Here is a 25,614-nt window from a genome sequence, read left to right as displayed (position 1 = left end):
AAGTTATTAATAAGATCTGGATTTATTGTATTAAATTAATTAGTAATATCTCTCTAAGAAGAAGGTGGGGTTAGTAGTTGACTTGGAAGTCAAGTCAGAATTTTTGTTTTTATCAGCAGTCATGTTAGAAATGAAGAGCCAAATTAGTATATATGTCAACTTGGAAAGTGATCAAGTTTGAAAAAAAAAAACAAAGCATACATACTTCACGGCACTCCTGAGTTTGTCCTGAATTTTCCAATTTCCAGTTGAACAAACACTTAGCTCAATCTATATCATCAATATCAAAATAACCTTGTACGACACACAAAAGCTCTGACAGAATGCACATTCTTACTTTCATGATTATGGTTGCATGCATACTTGTTCCCTCTCTCAAAATTTCCATAGCAAATAGTTCGATAAAAGTGTCTCAAGTCCTGAGGGATGAGCAGACCTTGGTGTCAAATGGTGGAAAGTTTGAATTAGGGTTCTTCAGCCCGGGTAATTCCCAGAAACGTTACCTGGGCCTTTGGTACAGGAACATCCCAGTTCAGAAAGTCCTTTGGGTTGCTAATAGAGCCAACCCCATCAATGATTCTTCTGGTATCTTAACACTGAACCCCACAGGAAATCTTGTTCTCACCCAAAATGGATCTGTTGTTTGGCACACCAACACTCTCAAACAAGCACAGAATCCAGTGGCTGTGCTCCTAGACAGTGGCAATCTTCTTATAAGAAACGAAGGAGAAACAAAGGAAGAAGAATATTTGTGGCAAAGCTTTGACTATCCCTCTGACACACTCTTCCCTGGGATGAAGTATGGACAAGACCTCCGAACTAGTCTTGAATGGAGTTATACTGCGTGGAAGAGTCCAGAAGACCCATCCCCAGGAGAGGTTTCTAGGGTCTTAAAACTCTACAACTATCCTGAGTTTTATACCATGAAGGGAACACAAAAATGGTTCAGGTTTGGACCTTGGAATGGCCTATATTTTAGTGGAACACCAGATCTACAGAACAACACCGTTTTTGAGTTCAATTTTGTCAGCAACAAGGAGGAGATATATTACACCTATAGCCTTGCAAATGATTCTGTGCTCTCCATAAATGTAATAAACGAAACCGGTACACTTTCTGGGTACGTGTGGGTGGAGGGTGGCCAAAATTGGAGGACATGTAGATACCTCCCAAATGAGATTTGTGACAACTATGGCCTTTGTGGACCCTATGGAAACTGCGTAACAACCCAATCACAAGTGTGCCAATGTTTGAAAGGTTTCAATCCAAAGTCACCTCAGAAATGGTACTCATCGGATTGGACTGAAGGATGTGTCCGTAATACACCGTTAATTTGCAATGGTACAGACAAAGGTGGGTTTCTGAAATTTGAAGGGCTGAAAGTTCCAGATACTACACATACTTGGTTGGATGAGAGTATCGGTCTAGAAGAATGCAGAGTGAACTGTTTGAATAATTGTTCTTGCATGGCCTATACAAATTCAGACATAAGAAATGGAGGTAGTGGATGTGTCATGTGGTTTGGAGATCTCATTGACATGAGACAGTTTCAAACTGGTAAGCAAGACCTATATATAAGGATGGCTGCTTCTGAGTTAGGTAAACTCAAGATCACTCTAACTTTCATCTTTTCATGTGAGTTTCAACTTTCAAAATGCTAAAATCTCTTTAACTTTATCCATTATCTGTTCTAACTCTCTAGGGTCTGTATATAGCCACAACAAGATCAAGACGCTTCCAATAGTTGTTTCCACCGTTGCAGCAGTTTGTGGCGTTCTATTATGTTCCTATTTATTCTGCAGAATTCGGAGGAACAAATCTGGTAAATTTGTTTATTCACAGTTTTTTACCCAACACATGACTGCGCTTTTTTTTCTATATATCTTTTTGGTTACAAAACTTTTCTATATATAACTTGGTAGAGTGTTAAATTTGAAGGTAAATTATTCTTCCACCATATCAAGGACCTGCAACCGATTTGTGAGTGAAATAAAGAAAAATGGTCTTACAAAATGATGAAAATGGTGTTGGAAAATGACAAGATGATCTTAGATGAAAGGGGTGAAACTGATAAAATTATTTTTTCAAAATGTATTTTCAGATTTTATATTCTAGTTTTAAATTATATTTTTTAAATTTTGGAGTTTTAAATCTAGAATAGAGGATAATGTTAAAAAATTTTAAAAATGATAAGATTCAAATTGAAATTGGTATGGTAGAAGGAAAATTTGTCAAATATAAATTAGAACAATATTTATATAAATATAATTATTATGCTGGTTATCTTACAATTCCTTATATCATCTAATTAATTTTAGATAGCTTATCTCCCAATAGATTCCTTTTGCGTACTCTTTTATCCAACTGTCATGTTTTAATTTTTTATGTTAATAGATCTTGAATCATGAGTAAACTAATTTAATATTTCTACTTTTGTTTATTACATGCATATGTCACAGTTTTATGATTTTTTTCACTGTCTCTAATCTCCGGTCATATGGTAGATTTTAATTACAAAAGACTGGGAGTATAAAAATTTAAACTCAACATCATTTTATTGACTTGGGGAAACCCAAGTCCATCTTTGTTAAATTTAAATTGTTTACATGTTTTTAAAATAATCTTGCATTTACTTATGTATTATGCTTTAATCTAAATATTATATTAAAAAAATTGAAAAATCTGAAAAATTAAATTCTATCTTATTAAATGTATAAAGAAATTTAAGTGTTATAATAATTTAAACTTCTACCCTTCCAATTAGTTCATAGTTTAACCACCTTTAGAATGAAAGTAAGAAAATAGAATCCCATCCTAACTAGTCCCTACCCAGTTAATACATGAGAAAGAAAACTCAAACATGAATTTTTTCAGTCAAAGTTGGATTAGAGTAAAGCATGAGTTTGGATTTTATTACCAAAATTGTAGCCTATGCTAGTGTCTCCTTGCATATAGTCTTTATTGTCAAGTCTTTTTCCCCCTCCATGTGTTTGGTTCTCAATTGGTCGATATTTATTAAATCTTTATCATTGTATTCAACTAGCCTTAATTTTTGTCTAGTTTATTGGGCATTTCAAGTAATCTAGTCACTCTTGTTTGGATATTTTCTTTATCACCATGATAGAAACAAAAACCATAGATTTGCAACCATCATCTAACGAATAGTTAGACTCTGGATCTAATGAGAAGATGGGTAGCTAGAAAGGTTTTAGAAGGTCCCAATTTTGTTCTATCTAATCTTAAGCCCCAATACTCCATTGGTTGGAGGATTCATCTTGAAATCTGCTTCTTCTTGTTGCGTGACTTTTGATTATAGAAAAATGTTAAAAAATCTCACACTAATTAAAAATAAAATATAATATATCAATTATTAGTACAAATTTCATCTTATAAATTAATTTTATAAAGTTAAATTAGATTTATAAAATCTATTTTTTAATATATTATAAAGTCATTTAGTATATTTTAATAAAAATAAATTAACTTTATTTGACACTTATTATCATCAGATTATCTATAAATATATAAGTTTTCGTAATAAGATCAAACTCTTTATTTTCAATCTTTTCTTCTACCTCCTCTAAATTCAAAACTCGTCCTCTTCTTGATAGTTTGTTTGGGTTCATTTCGTGTGCTTGTAAATTCTTTGACTTTTCTGTCACTCCATGCATTCGTGCTGGCTTGCTCTTACGTATCTAAAAAAATATTTTTTTCTGTACTTTGCATTATATTCCACACTTAAGACACCAAGTCATACAAAGTGATGGCAGGTAGAAAACCACTTGTCCAAGAGTGGAACTACTACATTTTTTTCTATAGGATTACCGAAATCAATACTTGAACTTTTCATGTGAGATTTTTTTTTCGATTTTCTGTTATAAAAGTTTATAAGAAATGAGTTTTCTGTAAATATTTCCCCTGAATTTTTTAAATTTCATCAAATATTTGCAAAACAAATCCTACCAAAATATAAGAGATTTTAGTGTTTTTTTATAGACTTTAAGAGATAGTAGTGAAGCATGACGCAGACATAATAGAGAAATCTAAAGAGTAGAGGGATGAGAAAAAAATAAAAAATATATAAATTTAAGTTATATCAAATTATTTAAGTTCATTTTAATGAATCTGTTATGTAATTCAATCAATATGATTTAAATTGGATATGGATTGAATTTTATTTTAAGATTTTAAAAAACCAAGATCAATGTTCATAATGGGAAATTATTTGATCGAAACAAACTTTTCATTAGTTTTGACCAAGACATTTAGTTTTTCTTCTTTTATTAGTTTTGACTCGGTCTGCAGGACATTTTTGGTTTGAAATTTTTCTCCAGTTTTGACCGATGCATTAATTATTAACTCAACTTCAAGTACAACATTATTGGTAATTACAAATAAATGTTATCCATCACAAAAATTATTATTTATTTTCTAAAGACTAATATTAAATAAAAGATTTTTTTAATAAATAATAAGTTATTTTGTTAAAATCAATAGACCCATAGTGTACATATGCATAGATTCTTACATTGTCACACATTATCCAAATGAGAAATAATTTTGTATGCAAAATAATTAAACATTAAAAAATAATACATAAAGAAAAAATTTAATAAAGTCATTAAATTAAACACTTGTATTTTTCTGTTGAACCATGTGTTATATATATGATCTCTCTCGAAATTAACATTCTATAATTTCTCCATTCAACACTATTTTGAGTTATACCCCCACTTAATTTATTAACATTACGAAGTCCTTCCTTCGTTTTGTAGAAAAATCATTGTCAGAAGAACACCATGAAAAACAAGTGGATGATCTGGACGTTCAATTGTTTGATCTATTCACAATTGCAACTGCCACTAACGACTTCTCAGCAGAAAATAAGATTGGAGAAGGTGGTTTTGGACCTGTGTACAAGGTAACTATTCTTAGAAAAAAGGCAGAAACATAAATATTAGTGCCTAGCATCTACTCATAATCCTGAGTATGCAGGGAGTATTAACTGATATGCAAGAAATTGCTGTGAAGACTCTCTCAAGGAGCTCATGGCAAGGAGTGACAGAGTTCATAAATGAAGTCAAATTGATTGCAAAACTTCAGCACCGAAATCTTGTAAAACTTATTGGTTGTTGCATTCAAGGACAAGAAAAAATGTTAGTTTATGAATACATGGCAAATGGAAGCCTAGATTCCTTCATATTTGGTATGGAAAATCAACAAAGCCTATATTTGGTTGTTAATGACTTCAGTGATATAAGCGTATTACTCAAATGATTCAGTGGTTAATAACATTTTTTTCTTGAACAAACAGATGATACAAAAAGTAATTTGCTAGAGTGGCCTCAGAGCTTCCACATAATATGTGGAATTGCAAGAGGGCTTATGTATCTTCATCAAGACTCCCGTTTGAGGATTATTCATAGAGATCTCAAAGCAAGTAACGTGCTTCTTGATAAAAATTTGAGCCCTAAAATATCCGACTTTGGATTGGCCAGAATTTTTGGAGGGGACCAGATTGAAGGAAACACAAGAAGAGTAGTTGGGACATAGTGAGTGTCTGGGTAACCAACACCAAATTTCTTTTCACTAAATATTGTTCTTGATGTAATGTGTGTTTTGCAGTGGGTATATGGCACCAGAGTATGCTGTTGATGGATTATTTTCTGTGAAATCAGATTTCTTCAGCTTTGGCATTTTACTGTTGGAGATTGTATGTGGAAAGAAAAATAGAGGATTTTATCACACAGATGGGAGTCTTAACCTAGTTGGTCATGTAAGAGCTTGAATCTACTTTCAAATAATGTATGTCTAATTTAAATATACAAATGATAATGATGCTTATTAGTATGACACAGGCATGGACACTATGGAAGAAGGGGAGGGCAATGGAGTTGGTTGATTCCAACAAGATGGAGTCGTGTATTATAGCAGAAGTTCTGCGTTGTCTCCATGTTAGTCTTTTGTGTGTGCAGCAGTACCCAGAAGATAGGCCAACAATGGCGTCCGTGATTCTAATGTTGGAGACTCAAATGGAACTGGTTGAGCCCAAAGAACACGGTTTCATTTCGAGAAATGTTTTAGCTGAAGAAGATTTACGGTTAAATTCGAAAGACACGAGTTCAAGCAACCATGTAACAATAACCATGTTAGAGGCCCGATAAATGAACAATGATTGACGGAGACGAAGAAATTATGTGTTGGCACGAGAAACAGAGTGTTGAATAAACTTTAAATGTAAATTTGTAGGTTTTAAAATTAGAAGTTAATAGAAAATAGTAGAATGAGAGTTTGGATAGGTGAAAGGTCAAAAGTTGTGCGTGAGATTTTAATTATGTTGTTAGTGGGGTTTTAAGGCCATAACGAAGATTTGTCTAGAAGAGTTTTCTAAAGCCTATAAATAGGATGCTCTCTCAGTTGTAAGAGGCACTAGAGAAAGAAATACAATAGAAAGAAATACAAAAAAGAGTGTTTCTTTAGAGAAAATACAAGTGTGAGTGGTTGTTTCTTTTTACAATTTGGTATCAAAGCCAATGGCAAATGTGATGGGTCAAATACCACTACCACGGTTAACAAAGGCGACCACATATGATAATTGGAGCATTCAAATGAAAGCTCTTCTCGGTTCTCAAGATGCATGGGAGGTGGTCGAAGAAGGTTTTGAAGAACCAACAAATACCACGGGTTATACGGCGGCTCAAATCAAGGTGTTGAAAGAGATGCGATCAAAGGATAAGGCGACACTATACATGTTGTTCCGAGCGATAGATGAGTCAGGCTTTGAGAAGATTGTTAGTGCAACTACTTCAAAAGAAGCGTGGGACATCTTAAAAAGGTGTTCAAAGGAGTCGACCGAGTTAAGCAAGTGCATCTACAAACTCTTCATGGCGAGTTGGAGAGCATGAAGATGATGGAGTCATAAAGTGTATCTGACTACATTATGCGTGTACAGACTGTGGTGAATCAACTCAACCGAAACGATGAAACGTTGACCGATGCATGACTTGTGGAAAAAAATTTGAGAACATTAACCGACAATTTTGAGAGTATTGTGTGCGCAATAGAAGAGTCAAAGGACCTTACGACGCTTACAGTTGACGAGCTTGCGGGTTCTCTAGAGGCACACGAGCAACGAAAGAAGAAGAAGGAGGAGGAAACACTCGAGCAAGCACTTCAAACCAAGGCATCAATCAAAGATGAAAAGGTACTCTATCATCAAAATTCTCAAAATAGAGGGTGTGGTCGTGGAAACGATCGTGGTGGAAAAGGCAGCAGTCATGAAGGGTACTATAAGGAGAATGAACAGTCGAGCCAACCAAATTGGCGTGGAAGAGGACGTGGTAGAGGAAGAGGCGACCGATCGAATTATTCCAACATCGAGTGCTACAAATGTCACAAATATGATCACTATGCGAAGGATTGCAACTCTGACAAATGTTACAATTGTGGTAAAGTGGGGCATTTTTCAAAAGATTGTCGAGTTGATATAAAGAGAGAAGAAACAACCAACCTAGCCTTGGAAGTCGAAACGAATGAAGGTGTTCTCTTGATGGCTCAAGATGAAGTCTACATTAATAGTGACACTCTATGGTACCTCGACTCAGGAGCAAGCAATCATATGTGCGATCACGAGTACATATTTAAAGATATGCAAAAGATTGAAGATGGTCATGTGTCATTTGGAGATGCATCAAAGGTGGAGGTCAAAGGGCGAAGTACGATTTGATACTTACAAAATGATGGCTTAATTGGGTCACTGCAAGATGTTTATTACGTACTAGACCTTAAGACCAACATTTTGAGTATGGGGCAACTCACAGAGAAAGGTTACTCGATATTTTTGAAAGATCGTCTACTACACTTGAAGAACAAGCAAGGGCGTTTGGTTGCTCGAATCGAGATGGCAAGAAATCGGATGTATAAGCTGAATTTGAAAAGCATATGAGAAAAATGTTTGGAAGTCAACATAGAAGATAAGGCATCGATGTGGCATCTCCGTTTTGGTCACCTACATCATGGTAGCGAAGAAGAATATGGTGCATGGGCTACCTAACATGGACTACGAGGCAAAGTTTTGTGAAGAATATGTGCTCAGCAAGCATGTGAGAACCTCGTTTCCAAAGAAGGCTCAATATTGGGCTAAGCAACATCTCGAATTGATTCATACCGATATATGTGGACAAATTACTCCAGAATCCTTCAATGGTAAAAGGTATTTCATTACCTTTATCGATGATTTCTCTCGAAAGACTTGGGTTTATTTTCTGAAGGAAAAATCCAAGGCATTCGAGGTGTTCAAAAAGTTCAAGGTGATGGTGGAGAAGGAAATTGATAGACAAATCAAAGTTGTACGATCTGATAGAGGTGGCGAGTATACTTCAACGACTTTCATGGAGTACTGCGAGAAGCAAGGCAAAAGGCGATTTCTAATTGCACCATACACTCCTCAACAAAATGGTGTGGCCGAGAGGAAGAACCGGACCATTCTCGACATGGTTCGATCAATGCTTAAGAGCTAAAAGATGTCAAAGGAATTTTGGGCAGAACGCCATCTATGTGCAAAATCGATGTCCACATGTGAAGTTAGATGATCAAACACCACAAGAGGCATGAAACGGACAAAAGCCAACAGTTTCTCATCTCAAAGTGTTTGGTAGTGTGGCTTATGCACACGTACCAGATCAACGAAGAACGAAGCTCGAAGACAAAAGCAAAAGGAATATTTTTATTGGGTATGATGAGAAGACAAAAGGATACAAGCTCCTTGACCCGATAAGCAACAAGGTGATGTTGAGTCGTGATGTGCGAATAAATGAAACAAGCGAGTGGGATTGCAATAAGCCTTGGTCTCAATGGACTGATTCAGAAAGCAAGAAGGCCAAATTCGATTGCATTGCCAAAAATATAATAACCTCTGCTTTAAATTCAGATGAGTTTTTCAGGGTCTCTCAATGCAAATCATCAAAAGAAATGTGGGACACCTTGGAGGTAACTCATGAAGGTACAAATGAGGTGAAGAGAGCTAGGAAAAATACCTTAATCCAAGAGTATGAGATGTTCAGAATGCTCAAAGGTGAAACAATTGTTGAGGTGCAGAAAAGATTCACGCACATCATCAATCATCTCATGAGCCTTGACAAGACCTTTGAAAAGGAAGAACTAAGCATCAAGATCTTGAAATGTCTTGATAGAGCATGGCAACCCAAGGTAACTGCTATTTCCGAATCTAAAGATCTAACATCTTTGAGTATGGCTTCTTTGCTTGGCAAGCTTAGGGAACATGAGTTAGAGATGAATCGACTCAATGTTCAAGAAAGCGAAGACAAGCACGTAAGGAGCATAGCCTTAAAAGCTTCCAAGCATAAAGGCAAACAAGAATCCAACGATGATAGTGACGAGGAAAACATTAGCTTGCTGTCAAGAAAGTTTAGCAAATTCTTGTAGAGGAACCACAACAAGGACAACAACAAAGATAGGTATGGAAACAAGAAATCCAATGATTTTAATTCCAATAACTATACCTGTTTTGGCTGTGGTGAGCAAGGTCATATAAAGGCATATTTTCCAAACAAAAGCAAAGAGAAAAAGCCTAGCTACAAGGACAAGAAGGGCAAAATAAAGAGAGCCTACATAGCTTGGGATGAAAATGAGGTATCGTCATCAAGTTCTTCATCAAGTGAAGATGAGAAAGCAAACATTTGCTTGATTGTTGAAGAAGATGATGAATCATGTAGCTCAAGTGAGGTAAGTTCATGTGCTTCTTTAAATGAACAAAATTATAGTGAATTACTTGAAGCTTTTCAAGAAACTCACGATGAAGCTAATCGATTGGTGCTTTCAAACAACCGATTGAAAGAACTTAACAGCTGGTTGGAAAAGAGAGTGAAATCACTTGAAGATGAGATTGAAAAATCAAAAAATGATTTCAAAAACCTGAAAAATCATTTAAAAAATTCTTCTTGGAAGTGTGACACTCTCATTTGTGAAAATTGTGAAAATCTTGAGAAAAAGGTGCATTATCTTGTTGACGCTATGGACAAGCTTTCAAAAGGGAAATCTAACTTTGAGAATGTCTTGGCATCTCAAAGCCGTATTTTTGGAAAGGTTGGTTTAGGTTTCAATCCACAAAACCAACAAGATAAGTTTTCAAATTTTTTTTTAAGAAAGCCAGTAAAACAACCAATTGTTAAATCGAAACAACCGGTTGTTACATGCTTTTATTGCATGAAGAAGGGCCATTCGGTTAGATTCTGCAAAATAAGAAAGTTTTATGTTCCTAGAGGCTACATGAAATGGATTCATAAAGGATGTGAGGTTCCAAATGAGAAAAAGAAACCAATTGGATCCACATTTGTGAAGAGACCATATCTTGTTGCTTGAACTCATGCTTTTGCAGGAAATCTAAAGAAGTGTGAAGGACTGAGTCATCTGATCAAGTTTTTGGAAAGAAAAGACCAACATTGAAGCTGAATCAATGTTATGTATCTGTCCAAAAGACCTCAACAGTCAAATCAAGGCTTCGTGATCTCAAAGCACATGGCTCATTGAAAGAACAACACAAAGGATAAGACATTCCTTATCTCTATTATTAATTCTGTTTTTAAGTTCTTTTACATGTTTGTATAACCTTTTTAAAGTGTTCAATTTCATCTGCTTTGATTTAATTATGCCCATGCTAAAAAATTCAAAATGAGTTTACTGCTGCAGAAAAACAACTGATTGTTTTCTCGAAACAACCGATTGTTTTGAGTCTGACAGCACTGTGAAGAAATCAATTTAATTTCTATCACTACAAAAAAAAGTGTATATTGTGGCGGTTTTTTTCGTATAAAGTGGCGTTTATAACCGCCACAATATACGCTTGTGGCGGTTTCCCAAACCGCCATAGAACTGGCCGCCACAAAGTTTAATGTGGCGGTTTTATGTTACCCGCCGCAACACCCGCCACTTTAAACATAGTGTAAGTAGTGGCGGTTTTTATCTGTAAGTAGTGTCAGTTATAACTGTCGCAATTTACAATCATTGAAGAAGATTCTGACACCATAATATTCGTAAGTAGTGGCGTTTTTAACTGACGTAATTTTATTACTGAATAAGGAAAATTTAACCACTTTTTTATAATCTTTTTTATAATTTTTTTTTATAATCTGTTTTATACAATTATAAAATTTAACCACCACTTTTCTATAATCTTTTTTATAATCTGTTTTATACAATTATAAAATTTAACCACCACTTTTTCAAAATAAAATAAAATAATGTATAAAGTTATAATCATCCATTCATTTCATTAAAAATTAAAGCACACATAATAATGTTCAAATGTTATATGTAATTGAAAGTTAAAACACACATAATAATGTTCAAAAGTTTAAAACACATAAAAAGTTCATACATCCCTAATTAAGTTTAAAATTCCAACACATAGTTGTTCAAAAGTTCATACATTCCTAGTCAAGTTTAAAATTAAAACACACATCTCTAATCAGTTTTGCTTCCGGCACTTGATCCTATTACTTGATTAGGTGATGGAGCACCACTTCCATAATCTGATGCCTGAAATAAATAATTTTAAGTTAATGAATTTGTATGTTTATAATTATAAAATAAAAGACACCAATAAATATTTAAATATATTAATACCTCATTGGTGGATGCATGAACCAAATTAGCTGCTATTGCAGCAAAATGTTCTGGAACGTCTTTTCTTGAAGCAATATAAGCAAGCAAAGTGTTCATTTGATTTTTCACAGTTGCAAGCTCATTTTCCATTTGAGTTATCCTGTCCTCCACATTTGATGAAGTTGAACTAGAGGAAGCATGGTTCATACCACTTAGCCTTGTTGTGGATCCTTTAAAAGCAAGGCTGGGACAAGCTCCATATGATAGCCCTCTAACTCGACCCGGATGCTCCTTACCAAATATGACACCAATTGGATCTTCTGGAGATATATTTGAACCACCTTTTGGATTTGTCAATATTAGTTCATCAATTTTTTCCTGGATAAAATTGAAAATATATCATGGCAGCAGCAGTAAACATAATGAAATGGTTGAACTCTCAACTACAACATAGAATGAGAGTAAGGTATAAAAGAAACCATCCAAAGTTCATCCCAATTCTCTACAATTTTGATGACAGTGACTTAAAACCCAAAGAAGGTAAAAAGGTAAGAAAAAAAACTGAGAAATTAAAGGCCTGAATATACTGACTAAAGAAAAAGGGGAGCATGCATGCAGATATTGATTAGTGACTTTATCATTTGGTTATTAATTATTTATACATAATAATGTGATTGTGTTTGGAATAATGGTACGTAATAATTAAAGCATGCTATAAAAGAAAATATTGATTAATTTTAAAATTCCCTTGTGGTAAAAGGTTCTTTATACCTGCACTCCATTATTAATTTCCCATAGCATGCTAAAATCTAGTGCGATTAAGAACACACCATGTGTTTGGTCATCAATCAATCTAGTGCTAAAATCTATATGATAGCATTCTCACTCATCAATCACTATCCAAATTAAGACCATGTGGTTGGAACCTTAGAGACAAAATCTGTAAAATCATACCCCTAAATATAGATGCACCTATTCATCTATAAATAACAATTACCCACCCCTGATTCCACTTAAGTTCATGCTATCATACCTCTCTGTGCCGGTCACCATCACATAAACTACCATTCATTTTTATCATTATAATTCTTATTATTATTACTATTTCTAGATTTCCTGCTTTTTCTTTTTCCTATCCACCACTTCCCATATCAATACATCATCATCAAAGCAGTTCAATATATCATCATGATCAATACATCATCATCAAAGCAGATCAATATATCATCATGATCAATACATCATCAAAGCAGTCCAGTATATTTCCATGATCAATACATCATCATCAAAGTAGTCCAGTATATTTCCATGATCAATACATCATCATCAAAGCAGTCCAATATATTTCTATGATCAATACATCATCATCAAAGTAGTCCAAACACTTACCCCAATTTCCAGCGCCTCTTCATTCACATATATGCCATTTTTCCTCTTATGTGTGATCTTCCACATTTCAGCTCGTCCAATATTTTTACCAGTCTCAATTTTCTATATGTTCAACAATAATAATATAAGTATAATGTGGTGGAAATTGTAATATATTAAAATAAAGAGCACAATATAAGTAAACAAATACCAAATTATTTCTTCTTCTTGACAAAGACATAGCACCACCAGTGTGAGGAATAATTTGTCTCTTCCTTATATCTCTATTTCTATTACACATGTTCTATAAAGTGAAAATGAAATCAGTTTTGTGTAAACTTAAAGTAAGCTTATTAATAATAATAAAAACAGAGTTTACTATACCACTGTAGAAGGCCTCAAACGATAATCAACAAAAACAACCCATTGTTCCATGTTTAATCCAGCTGGAACATTCTTGATGAGGTCACTTCTGCTCATAAGAGGGTCATAAAATTCATTCCAAAGCTTGCATCTGTATTCCCTCCACAGTTTCCCAATTTTAAACATAACATCTCTTTTAGCCAAATCTTCATTTACTTTGAATCAAAATCGAGACTTCAAAAAAAGAAAAGAAGTTAGTCCAAATGTATTGAATAAATTAAAGTTATTTCAATGTAAGTTATATTACCTTTAGTACACTCTCCCACACTGTATCCTTGTAAGTATCTGGCAAAGTTGACCACTTTTCAAAACTAATAGGGAACAATACATGATTTGCTGCTAGTTGTCCACAAACTCCAGCAAGTAAACCAGATGCTTCTCCAATTGGTTGAAAATTGTCATCATAGTTCACCACCACACGTAATCCGGTAGGTAAGTTATGAGCATCCCTAACCTTCACCTTTAGTTTTTGACTAACTCCTTCGCCATCTATAAAAATCCAAATACATTATTTCATGTGCAGTGAAACTTATTACATGTAAAGAAAAAAAGACAAAAGATTTTACCTATAGCATCAACAAACCAATAGTGGTTTGATTGCCTTGATTTTCTTGGTTGCACTCTTTCAGACTCAGAAGTTGGTTGTGCAGGTGCAGATTCAGAAGTTGCTGGAGGTACAGATTCAGATGATTCAAGATTTTCAGATTCAGTCTGTGGTTGTGGAACTTGTGAAGCTTGTGATTGTGGAACTTGTGAAGTTTGTGATTGTGTAGGTTGTGAGGTTTGTTGATGAATAGATTGAGAAGCTTGTGGTAGTGGAGATCCAAATGGACTTGCAGAAGTAGTTCTTGTCTGGTCCTGTGTAGTAGAAGGCGTAGCATTAATGTTTACATAGTTGGCCACAGATTTGTCTGAACCAGCAACTGACTTAAGCAAGTTCTTGATCCTTTTAGGTTTAGGCATATCTGCACATAAAATTGATCAACAACATAATTTAAATTTGAAGATATATTAAAAGTGGAGATATATTAAAAGCTTCATACATGCACATAGTAGATGAATGAACATATTAATAGTGCAGCTGAACCAAGGTTATTATTACTCTGACATTGAGTCATTTTCATGAAGTTCATCATCATTGTTGTCCTCATTTAGTAATTCATCATCTTCATCCTCCCTAAATAATGCCAATTGGTCAGAGTTGCTGAAAAATTCATGTAAGTCTTGTTGTGGACACGGTTCTACTTCACAAACTTCACCATCTCCTTCTCCCATATCATACAAGTCTCGTGGTTTCAAATGGACAACAATTGACCATTCCTTATTCACCTCATCATCTATATAATATACCATTCCAGCTTGTGAAGCTTCAATGTATGGATCATGCTCCTCACGATCTCCCGTGTGAATTAACCTTGAAAAATTAATACAAGTGAAACCCCAAGGATCCTTCCTCAACCCACAGTCCCTTGTGGTGTCAGCCCATTTACATTTGAACAAGATAACCTTAAAATGACCATAGTAATTAAGCTCAATTATATCTTCTAATTTTCCATAATATGCCAAATCTGCTTGTCTAATATTTTGATCCACACCACTTACAACACATGATGTTGAAGAAGTTAAGAACACTCCACAGTTTTGGGTTTTTAGGTCATGTTCTCGACTTTCAGTTCTAAATTTGAAACCATTTACATTAAAGGCAGAAATTCTTCTAGCATGTGTTGTTGGACCTTGAGCTAGATACTTAAGATCATTTGCAACTGTACTTGAAATGGCTATGTTATTAATCTACAAAAATAATGCTTGTTGTCAGTATATCTTTGAAATTGACATTTTAAACTTGTAAAAACATATTGTACCTACCCTTTGAGGAAACCAATTCATGAAATCCTTATTGATAATCTTTTCTAGCTCTGTATTTGGAATTCTTCTCCCTCTAGACCTTCTTCGTAAATGTTGTCTAAATTCCCTAAGAAAAAATTTGAAACCAATATATTACTAATAATTCCATAAAGGACAACTTTTCAACATAATTAGATTTATATTGAGTGTTAATACTCACTCAATGTAAGGTTGAACTTGAGGGCAATTAAATAACACATATCGATGTGCTTGTGTTCTCTCAATAGTTGACATCTCAAAAGTTGAAGCAGCACTTACAACTCTACCAATTGGTGGAAATAGGGTATTCAATTCTGAAATATTTGTGTTGAAAGAGTCATCTACACGTGAAGGTCTATTAGTTCTTGTTTTCATCCCTTCCATATATTGAGAACAAAAGGTCAAAACCTCTTCAGCTAGGTATCCTTCAGCAATAGAACCTTCAGGTTGTGCCTTGTTTCGAACATACGATTTTAAGTGTCCCAAATACCTATAAAATTCTTTCGCAATTAGAATAATCAAACTTTGAACTTAAAAAAAGTACAAAGGTTCGTAGGAAATTTACCTTTCTATGGGATACATCCAACGGTAATGTACCGGTCCTCCAAGTTTTGCCTCACCAGCTAGATGACATGTTAAATGAACCATGATTGTAAAGAAGGTAGGAGGAAATAACATTTCCAAGTGGCAAAGAGTTTGAATCATGCGAGACTCAAGTTTATTAAGATCAAATTGACTTAAACTTTTCCCACATAATTGTCGAAAAAATGAACACATTTCTACTATCACGGCAGTCACATTGTTTGGTAGAACATTACGTATGGCAATAGGTAGTAATTGTTCCATAAGAATATGACAATCATGACTCTTGAGTCCAAAAATCTTTCCACCTTTCAAATCTACACACCTTGCAATATTACTTGAGTATCCATCTGGCATTTTAGCCTTTTTCAACGTCCGCAAAAACGTTTTTTTCTTTGTTTTTGACAATGAAAATACACTTGGCCGAAATCTTCCTTTATCATTTGGCCAAAGCTCTTTCCTTATACCCATTTCTTTAAGAACCTTTCGGGCTTTGAGATTATCTTTGGACTTCTTAGGATCATTAAGTAATGTGTACAAAACATTGTCACAAACATTTTTCTCAATATGCATCACATCTAGACAATGGCGTAACAAGTTGGTCCGCCAATAAGGAAGTTCAAAAAATATACTTCTCTTTCTCCATTGCTCTGCTCCAACTTGAACAACATTCTTTCCACGAGCCCTCTTACTTGTATCTATAGGGTCTAATGGTTTTCCAAATGTAACATTCATACCCTCAATTTGATTCCATATGTCTGACCCTAACAAAGGTTTTGGTGCATCCCTTAGTTCATTTGTTCCATCAAAAAGATGATTATTGAATCTGAATCTGTGCTCTTTATTTAAAAATCTACGATGTCCCATAAAGCAGAATTTGCCCCTGTACAACCAAGAAGAGTCGGTTTCAAAGTTACAGGTAGGGCAAGCAAGACCAGTGTGCGTGTTCCATCCAGACAAATTACCTAGCCCAGGGAAGTCACTAATTGTCCACAACAAAGCTGCTCGCAAAGTAAACATTTCTTTTTTTGAATAGTCAAATGTTTGCACTCCATCAAACCATAAATCCTTCAATTCGCTTATGAGTGGTTCTAAGTAAACATCAATGTCATTTCCTACCATTTGTTTTCCAGGAATTATCATGGAGAGGATAAAAGATGTTTGCTTCATACACTGCCAAGGGGGGCGATTGTATGGGATGAGAACCACTGGCCATATACTATGGTTTGTACTCATGTTTCCATAAGGATTGAAGCCATCAGCAGCTAAGCCTAATCGTACATTTCGAGGATCATTTGCAAATTCTGGATGCAATAAATCAAATGATTTCCAAGCCTCGGAATCTCTAGGATGCCTCATCAACCCATCTTGATTATCCTTTGATGCATGCCATGTCATAGACTCAATCGTCTTAGAACTCATAAACAATCTTTGCAAACGCGGTTTTAATGGAAAGTAACGCAAGATTTTTGCGTATTGCTTCTTATCTTTATTTTTCCACTTAGATGTTTTGCATCGTTTACATTCTTCTAAGCCTTCATTGTCTTCACCCCAATATAGCATACAGTCTTTTGGGCAAGCTGGTATTTTGACATAGTTAAGTCCAAGTTTGGTAATCACAGTTTTCGCCTCATAGAACGAGTTAGGAAACTTAGCATGTTCAAATGCGTCCTTTAGCAACTCTAGAATCATGGTCATTGCTTTGTCACTCATTCTACTCATGCATTTGATATGGTACAACTTCAACATGAATGATAATTTTGAATACTTTGTACAACCTTCATATAAGGGTTCATTATTGTCCCTCATCAATTCATCAAAGTTTGTCTTTCCTTCATCACCCACCATATTAGTTTGCAGATCATCAGCTTCAGTATCCTCATCATGCCCCGCAAACCCGAATGCATCATTCAACATGTCTTCCATCGGATTTTGAGATTCCAATAAATCTTCAATGACATGCGCACTTGTGGCGACCATTGACTCAATTACACTTGATCCTTCACCATGCAAATACCAAGTTTTGTAGTTCTGAGGGAAAGCTGTACATGTTAAGTGTTCTTGAACTACATCCCTTGTTTGCCACTTTTTGAAACCACATTTTGCACATGGACACTTAATTACAGGACCATTAGCATGTTGAAATGCAATATCCAAAAACACATTCAACCCATTTGCATACTCAATGGTGTTTCGTGGTTTACAAATCCACTATTTATCAATTGGCATGACTACACCAAAACAGCAAAATAGAACATTACTTATCTAGTAATGTGTACATATATTATATATTAAACTGAAGTAAAAAAAGTTAACTAAAACAAACTTACTTGGAGTGTGATGGTTGTGAAGTTGTGAAACTGCTAGATGATTGTGAAGCTGGAAATTGTAATATAGTAGGTTTTATCCATTAATTGAGTCATAATATAATCAATCTTTACAATCTAAACTACATTTTATTCTGGCAAATCCATAATTTAAAATGGATGAAAATAATATTATATAATTTAGAAGGAATGTAATTTTTTTAAGATCGAAAACATTTTTTGACACATCTAAAGCTCAATAACTATGATAATTATATTTGGCCTTTCTTAGGAACTATTAGATTGGGTATCTCTTTTCCCCAGAAAGGATATAAAAATAAGCTAAAGTAACATTTATATTTTGTTTAATAATCAACCAGATTATAATTCAATTAAGTTAGGTCAAGTTATCAAATTCATTAATTTTAATTATAAAAAATTTATCCATTCAAAATAAAATTTAACGTTCTTTAGTATTGGCAACATGTTAAGAATATGATATACAAATAATTAATATTAATATGATAAAACATAAAAACAATTGTAAAAGTATTAGATGTTATGAATTAGGTTAACTAAAAAATTTAATACAACTCACTCAATCTAAAATAAAATAATAAACTATATAAACAACATATAATAAACTATATGAATTGTATTAAGCAATATTCAAAATACATTAATTTATAAAATCTGATATAATTGGTGAGTAATTTGTCTTTGAACGTACCCTTTTGGGTGCTGCCTTAAGAGCAATTCTTGTCCTATGATTCCTAATTATCAAAGAAGTCCTGATTCACAAAATGATTCAGATTAGTACATAAAATACAATAATCACCTTACACACTATATTGATTGCAACATGAACTTAAAAGAGCAGGGTAAGAATATTCCAAACAAGTGACATCCAACTTAAATAAACTTAGATAAGTTTGGTCAATCAAATACACAGAATATAGCAAATCAGAATAGTCACTCAATCAGGAGAGCATAGTCACCATCACCAAAGCATCAAGAGGGACAAGTTATGGGCATCATAGTGAAAACTGAATTCTAAAAAGAGTTGTGAAAACTCAATTCTTTTATAAACTAAAAATTAAATAAAAAACTAAAAAAATTAAAATATAAACTCACTTTTATATAATCTTTTAGTCATGATTAAGGACTTAATAAAATCCCTTGACTTGACTTCTTTAACAATTTCCATAGATCCAATGCTTAATACAGAAAAGCAGTTTCTGCAGCAAACCAAATCCTTCTCTGTGTGATTCATCAACAGCTTTCAGAATAATAATGCACTATAATTGTGGCATTCACTTTTAAATCAATTTTCAAAACAGTTATTAATTAGGAATCATTTAGATTCTGGTATTTAATATTTGTTTTTGTTGAACATTAGTATTTTTAAGTATATTAAAAATTATTGTTGACTGAAAAAACTGAAGACGTTGTAATGTGGTAATTCTGGAATGGTTATGACTATTTAAAAGGAAGGGAAGGGCACAACTCACACACAAAAGTTGCTTACACCCCACACATTATGAAAGCATATTAAGAAGAGAATACTATAAATAAATGGTACAATCACATTCAAACTATTAACTTTTGCTTTTTCTCATATATATTCCATACATATATATATAAAAAACTATAATCTACAACTTCACATTTGCAAGAGACAAATTCAGTAAAGAGGTACCATCAAGCTAGTAGCCATTTTTATTGTTTGCTTATTAATTATACCAACAATGTGAGAGAAAAAAGTCTTAGTTTAGTTGGAAAGAAAACAAAAGGTGGATTAAAAATGGGGTCCACAACATACATGCACCTATATTAAGAATATGGAGTTATAGCTAGCATGTTCAATTAAGCTGACAGTAATATTATTCATATATCACTCATATTTTATATTTTTTTAAGGAAGAAGGACAGAGAAACAAAACACATTCTTCCTTTCTATTTTCTCTGTCATAAACCTGAGGTTTAAAATAAATTTTCAAATAAAGAAAGCGTATAATTATTGTGCGTGTGATAATTAGCATAAAAGTGAGAAGTCCCTAGCACAGGTCAAACAGTTAACATAATCACGAGCTAGCTAGTCAGAGACAGACAGAGAGGTAGATTGATTTTTACAACTGTCAAGGGAGGGAGAGTAAATCTGATATTCAAACGTACCCTTTTTTGCTATAACTCCAAATTATCCAAACTTCTCTTTTCTCTTTTCACGACCTTCTTCTTTTCTTCACCCTTCAACCGTTGCTGAAAACACTGCTAACACCACCTCCAGAAAGTGTTGGGATTTTCTACTCAGAATGGCGGTTTTCCAAAAATGTCCTGATTCACAAAATAAGATTTTCAAACATAAATCTATATATATGAAAAATAGCTATATTGAGAGAGAGAGAGAGAGAGAGAGAGAGAAAATGATGAGATGAGGGATGGAGTTGATGAAAGAGGATAGCCCTACCAAAATAGCCATTAGCCAATGCATACAGATGGGACAAAATGATCTGATGAGGGAGAGTTTATCAAAAGGACAAAACATCATTGATCTATCACAGACTCAATGATCCAAAAAATCTGGCACCACCATGGGATAAAGGGAGACCACAGAAATAGAGGGTGGGACCATATGTAAGGGAATGGGGACACATTCAAATCAACCAGATTGCTGGAAAAAGGAACTTTATTCAGTGGTGGTGAGCTTACCCAATAATTCCATTTGAAGAGCATGTATAACTAAATGTAAGAGACACATCAAGTGCACACAATATATAAATAGTATAGCTTCAGCCTGCAGCTAGGTAGGTAGCTGTTGAAGCATATGTTATTACAGTTTCCATTTTTCAGCCTTCAGATCATGCAAACCAAACCCCCCCCCCCCCCCTTCATCTTTTTTTTTTTGGACCACAACACAACTCAAAAACTAATAAAAAAAACATGCAAATTGTAATACAGAGAGGTGAACATGTGAAAGTAAATAAAAAGAAGTTGGAGGGTAGTAGTGTATTAGTCTTGGGTTATGGAAGAAGAAGAACACAGGGTGACACAGGGTCTGATAAAACCGTTGGGCTATGTTGGTGTCAGGTCGCTTTCGAAGCATGAATTGCGTAGGCTCTAGGAAGATTAGGGGGAGTAGATGGTAGAGAGTTGTTGGTGTAGTTTCATTTATTCATGTATTGTAACCATGTCTTGGCTTTTGTTTCTCGCTTTTGTTGCTTTCCAGTACTGCAAAAATTGTATGAGTATATTTATGATGGATTCATCTGCCACCCAAGCTGTATCCGCTGACTTCAGACCCTTATGCTTTCCACCATTTTCCTTTCCTGCATTAACTTCTCCCATCAATACTCTTTAATCTTCCATTGTTAGGGACACATCAGTTTTCACCTTTCTCTCCCTGTCACTCTCTCTTCACTTTCATACTATCACTAACAACCAAATATTCTAGTTAGCTCCAAACTGCTCCACTTCTTCTATGCAATCTCCTTCCCCTACATTTCTCAAATAACTAACTATTTTCCTTTCCTTTATACATACTCACTCAAACTCCTCCCCTAACATTGCATTCATGTTTTCAATTGTAAATTTGAAAAACAGATTTTGTTGGGAATCAGTTGGAATACACTAAAATGTTGTATTTAATTTAATTCATTTTTTTATGATATAAAAATGTTCAAGCTCCCTTTGTTTTTTAATAATATTCTTTATCCATAGTTCAACTTATTTTAACTGTAAATACTTTTTAAATTTTTATAGAATACTTTTTAAATTTTTATAGAATGGCGGAAAGGTTGGTATAGAATCAAGGAGAAGTGAGTCAGGTCACAAAGAGCATGGTGATGTGAAATACCCAAAGGGATCAATAGTAAATGATTCTAAAAGTAATGGCAAAGAAAAAGAAGTACAACTCAGGAAACAGCTAAATGATGTGCCTGCTAGACAGAATGCTACATTAGATTTCTCAGAAAAAGAGAATGATGGAGATGAATGGCCAATAATTAGAGAAAAGAAAACCGGGATACAGAAAAATGTGGTGGAGGGTGCCACAAATGCTGAATTGACAGAAGAAATAGATGAGGTCCAAAGCTTTCATGATGAAAATGGTGTCCCACCTGATGTCAATGAAATTGAAATAGTATTTGGTCGGGCACACATCCGGCATGAAGAAAACCTGTCAAGTGTTAGTAAAGGAAGTTGGCTCAGAGGACACATATATGAAGTCACATACGTAGAAGATAACACTGTTGAAGTGAATTTGGAAGCATCAAAGAACGATGCTGATGAGGAAATTAATGCAGGAAATAGTATTACTCATGCCTATACTTCAGGCATGAAACACAGTTCAGAAATCGGTGAAGCAGATAGCTAGTTTGGTTTAATAAGATTATGATTCTCATCTTTGTAAACTAGAGTTCATAGATGCCATTTTCATTACAAAAAAAATACAGAGCTGTAAGGGGTGAATTTCTAGGCTATAGAGTTTCTTTAGTTCATGACTATGTATGATGTAATTGTACTTAGGGAATTGTAACATTGCATATATTTTTCTTGAAGAGATCACTTCTGCAGCATTGTTTTCGTTGGATTTGAAAAACTGTATAGACTAAGATAAATGTAATTGTTGTGAATGATACATTTTGTTTTCCAGCTACAAACGAAAAAGAAGAAAAGAAATATTGGCATATGAATGGTATAATATGATTGTAAAAGGCAACTCCTAGAAATGCCATTTTTGGTAGCTGTTGAATATTAGCAAAAATGAAAAAAATAGATGAAAATGAGATATGTTGACGCAATAATAAAATATACAGATGATACGCTGTAAAGGGTTTAAGGAAAGAGGTGATGCCTTATTCCTAAATCTTACTATATTTTAGGTACTTCATAATGAAAATCACATTCTGAGAGTTGCAATAGGTAGTAATAGAAAAAGGTAATAATGCAAAAAGGCTAGAAAAAGGTAAATAGAAAGTGAGAACTTTAATTGCATTGTCTCTAAATTTGGCAGCTACTCACCCAAACCTACCCAACAGTAGCTCCTCTGTTTGTTAGACTACTGCATTCATCGGAACCTAACTTGAATTACAATCACAACCAGACACAGACAGACTAAAAATTATATGACCATAGAAACCACAGGACGAGCTGACATTCATGTTACCTGCAACATCTCAACAAGAAGAATGATGCGCGGATTCGTGTGGAGGCAGAGAGCGCGGGTTCATTGCATAAAACCTAAAATGTAAAGGATAAAGTTGAATGAAGTTGATGGTCGACATTGATAAGAGAACGTGCGAGCATTTAATTACCTTCAAATCGGTTCCATGTAGAAAGCGCTAGGGTTCGTGTGGAGGCCGAGAGCGCTAGGGTTCGTGTGGGGGCCGAGAGCGGTAGGGTTCGTGAGTAGGCAGAGAGCGCTAGGGTTCGTGAGGCAGAGAGAGGCGAGAGTGAAGAGTTAGGGTTCGTGAGGCAAAGAGAGACGAGAGTGAAGAGTTAGGGTTCGTGAGGCAGAGAGAGACGAGAGTGAAGAGTTAGGGTTCGTGAGGCAGAGAGAGACGAGAGTGAAGAGTTAGGAGTTAGGTTCACTCTGGTTTCCTGAAATTCAAAAAAAAAATTATTTTCTTAAGTTTTAAAAAAAAAAATTATTTTCAATTGAAAAACTGAAGGATTTTTAAATAAAAAATGTGAATATAGGAATAAAGGAATAAAGCAATTTCAATTCTGAAGGAAAATTATGACAGTTAAAAATGACATAATTTGAAAGATAATTGTGGCGGTTAATGAAATGACGTATTATACTGAAATTTGTGGCGGTTATTAATAACCGCCATATTAAAACCGCCACTTTTTACACATTTTTTTGTAGTGTATTTTGAATTTCTATCCGTTGCAGATCAAATTAAAGAGAGAATCCTTGGTCTATGAACCTGTGTTGAATGCTGATCACGCTCAGAAAGAAGTTACAACAGTCATAAAGGAATATATTCCAAAATCTTGGAAATTCAAGAGCCTTAATGACTAGTCAAAGATCACATGTGAAGACCATGTGATTTTCTGCTTTTTCGGACGTTTTCTGTGCAGGGCATGGTCAAGTCCTCTCTCTCTGAAAATCTGGTACCCACTCATGTCATTAAATTCTTTATGATTCTGTTTGTGCTATAAAATCTATTGATGCTGATCTTCCACAAGAGCAAACAATTGCAACATCTCTAGCAAAATTTGTGAGTGAGCTTTTCTCTGCTTTTCATCTTTGCCATCATGGACTCAACTCCTCCCACCTCAAGAAGAGTCAAATCCAGAGCAGTAAGGTTTGGAGGAAGGCTTGAAGAATGGTTTTCTGGTGATAATGATGTTATTGAGAGATATAGATTTGAGACTAGCACCAAAGTGATAAACAACCCTAAAGTTGTTTGCTTTGATTGGCTGAAAAGCCAAAAGCTGGACAATGTCAGAAGGCTTCTCAAAGATCAATCCCCTAGAAAGTTCTTGGAGATAAAAGGGAATATCTATCTAGATTTGATAAGAGTTTTCTACACAAATCTCAAGTTTGAGGGAAACAACCTTGTTTCTCATGTAAAAGGTGTAGATATGGAGATAACACATGAAGTGTGGACTGTTGTAGCTGGTCTAAAGTACTCAGGCCTCAGAACTAACAAGGGGAACCTTGGAGTAATAGAGGACTTCAACAAAGTTCAATACTACAAGAGTTGCTTGAAGAACCAAAATGCATAAGTTAGGACTTGTTCGGTTGGTGGCTTAAGGTTTGATGAAAGGTTGCTAGCCCTCATTGTGACTTGGATTCTAACTCCAAGGGGGAGCAATCATTCAATGCTTACTAAGGAGGATCTGGTGTACATCTTCTGCATTATGAAGAAGATCAGAATTAATTGGATACACATCATCAAATAGCACATGCAAAAGGCAATGAGGTTAAGTGACTATGATTATCCATATGCTGTTTTGATTTCTAAATTTCTGCTCTATTTTGAAGTGAACCTAGAGGATGAAACATCTGAGTTGGTCAAGTCAACTCAAGATTTGCACAATGGATCTCTCAGCAAAATGGGTTTTACCAAAGTAGGTGGCAAATGGATTAGCAAAGATGGTGACTTGGGAGCCTCATCTAGTGCTGCTGCTGATCATGAACAAGATGAACATGCTGCAGATATGGATTTTCAACATGAAGATCTACCTTAAGCACATCAAGATGTTGGACCTAGTGCTGGTGCTGGAAATCAAGAAAAAAGAATGCCAACCATGTCTTCTTTTGAGAGATACATGGTCAATAGGCTTGATAGCTTTGCGGAGAATCAAAGGAATCTCCATGATCTATGTGTCAGCAATTTCCAGAGGATTGATAACAGGTTTGACAACATGGATGCACGTTTCATGACCCTAGATGAACAGATTGAGGCAGTACAAGACC

The 25,614-nt window shown here is 34.6% G+C and overlaps 4 protein-coding genes across 8 annotated transcripts; 2 read left to right on the top strand and 2 right to left on the bottom strand.

The window, feature by feature from the left end:
• The first annotated feature begins 233 nt into the window (after positions 1-233).
• LOC137833422 (G-type lectin S-receptor-like serine/threonine-protein kinase At4g27290) lies at positions 234-6,193 on the top strand. The gene is made up of 7 exons (XM_068641777.1): positions 234-1,599; positions 1,703-1,822; positions 4,776-4,921; positions 4,996-5,206; positions 5,315-5,552; positions 5,626-5,776; positions 5,859-6,193. The coding sequence occupies exons 1-7, from the start codon at positions 324-326 to the stop codon at positions 6,162-6,164; spliced, it is 2,448 nt and encodes an 815-aa protein (XP_068497878.1). The 5' UTR covers positions 234-323; the 3' UTR covers positions 6,165-6,193.
• A 340-nt stretch (positions 6,194-6,533) lies between these two features.
• LOC137806980 (uncharacterized) lies at positions 6,534-7,726 on the top strand. Its single transcript, XM_068607389.1, has 2 exons — positions 6,534-6,891; positions 7,065-7,726. Exons 1-2 carry the CDS (start codon positions 6,534-6,536, stop codon positions 7,724-7,726), a joined length of 1,020 nt encoding a protein of 339 aa, XP_068463490.1.
• A 3,644-nt stretch (positions 7,727-11,370) lies between these two features.
• LOC137830459 (uncharacterized) lies at positions 11,371-23,763 on the bottom strand. Of its 5 annotated transcripts, XM_068637835.1 has the most exons (11): positions 23,498-23,763; positions 23,350-23,423; positions 20,361-20,519; positions 18,916-18,976; positions 13,980-14,378; positions 13,661-13,902; positions 13,375-13,504; positions 13,202-13,294; positions 13,012-13,113; positions 11,644-12,000; positions 11,371-11,556 (listed from the first exon to the last, which is right to left on the bottom strand). In XM_068637835.1, exons 7-11 carry the CDS (start codon positions 13,468-13,470, stop codon positions 11,482-11,484), a joined length of 723 nt encoding a protein of 240 aa, XP_068493936.1. In that variant the 5' UTR covers positions 13,471-13,504; positions 13,661-13,902; positions 13,980-14,378; positions 18,916-18,976; positions 20,361-20,519; positions 23,350-23,423; positions 23,498-23,763; the 3' UTR covers positions 11,371-11,481. The 5 variants fall into 5 exon arrangements, 4 of the variants coding, with proteins under 4 accessions (XP_068493936.1, XP_068493928.1, XP_068493945.1 ...); XM_068637827.1 differs by lacking the exon at positions 20,361-20,519; XM_068637844.1 differs by lacking the exons at positions 18,916-18,976; positions 20,361-20,519.
• LOC137830454 (uncharacterized) lies at positions 15,211-18,202 on the bottom strand. The gene is made up of 3 exons (XM_068637808.1): positions 15,863-18,202; positions 15,479-15,787; positions 15,211-15,385 (listed from the first exon to the last, which is right to left on the bottom strand). Exons 1-3 carry the CDS (start codon positions 17,857-17,859, stop codon positions 15,226-15,228), a joined length of 2,466 nt encoding a protein of 821 aa, XP_068493909.1. The 5' UTR covers positions 17,860-18,202; the 3' UTR covers positions 15,211-15,225.
• Positions 23,764-25,614: the final 1,851 nt, after the last annotated feature.

The sequence above is a fragment of the Phaseolus vulgaris genome, chromosome 11 (assembly GCF_000499845.2).
Source record: "Phaseolus vulgaris cultivar G19833 chromosome 11, P. vulgaris v2.0, whole genome shotgun sequence".
In the NCBI taxonomy this organism is placed as follows: Eukaryota; Viridiplantae; Streptophyta; class Magnoliopsida; order Fabales; family Fabaceae; genus Phaseolus; species Phaseolus vulgaris.
This window is presented reverse-complemented; position numbering and strand designations above follow the sequence as displayed.

Excerpts from the sequence above, each read along its gene's own strand:
- LOC137833422 (XM_068641777.1), top strand. The coding sequence starts at position 324 with ATGCACATTCTTACTTTCATGATTATGGTTGCATGCATACTTGTTCCC. Across the intron at positions 5,207-5,314 it reads CCTAGATTCCTTCATATTTG|ATGATACAAAAAGTAATTTG; the intron begins GTATGGAAAATC and ends TTGAACAAACAG. Across the intron at positions 5,553-5,625 it reads AGAAGAGTAGTTGGGACATA|TGGGTATATGGCACCAGAGT; the intron begins GTGAGTGTCTGG and ends TGTGTTTTGCAG.
- LOC137806980 (XM_068607389.1), top strand. The coding sequence starts at position 6,534 with ATGGCAAATGTGATGGGTCAAATACCACTACCACGGTTAACAAAGGCG. Across the intron at positions 6,892-7,064 it reads CTACAAACTCTTCATGGCGA|AAGAGTCAAAGGACCTTACG; the intron begins GTTGGAGAGCAT and ends TGTGCGCAATAG.
- LOC137830459 (XM_068637819.1), bottom strand. The coding sequence starts at position 13,539 with ATGTTTAAAATTGGGAAACTGTGGAGGGAATACAGATGCAAGCTTTGG. Across the intron at positions 13,114-13,201 it reads CAAGAAGAAGAAATAATTTG|AAAATTGAGACTGGTAAAAA; the intron begins GTATTTGTTTAC and ends TTGAACATATAG. Across the intron at positions 11,557-11,643 it reads TTCATGCATCCACCAATGAG|GCATCAGATTATGGAAGTGG; the intron begins GTATTAATATAT and ends TATTTATTTCAG.
- LOC137830454 (XM_068637808.1), bottom strand. The coding sequence starts at position 17,859 with ATGGTCGCCACAAGTGCGCATGTCATTGAAGATTTATTGGAATCTCAA. Across the intron at positions 15,788-15,862 it reads TGGATGTATCCCATAGAAAG|GTATTTGGGACACTTAAAAT; the intron begins GTAAATTTCCTA and ends AGAATTTTATAG. Across the intron at positions 15,386-15,478 it reads CAAGTTCAACCTTACATTGA|GGAATTTAGACAACATTTAC; the intron begins GTGAGTATTAAC and ends ATTTTTTCTTAG.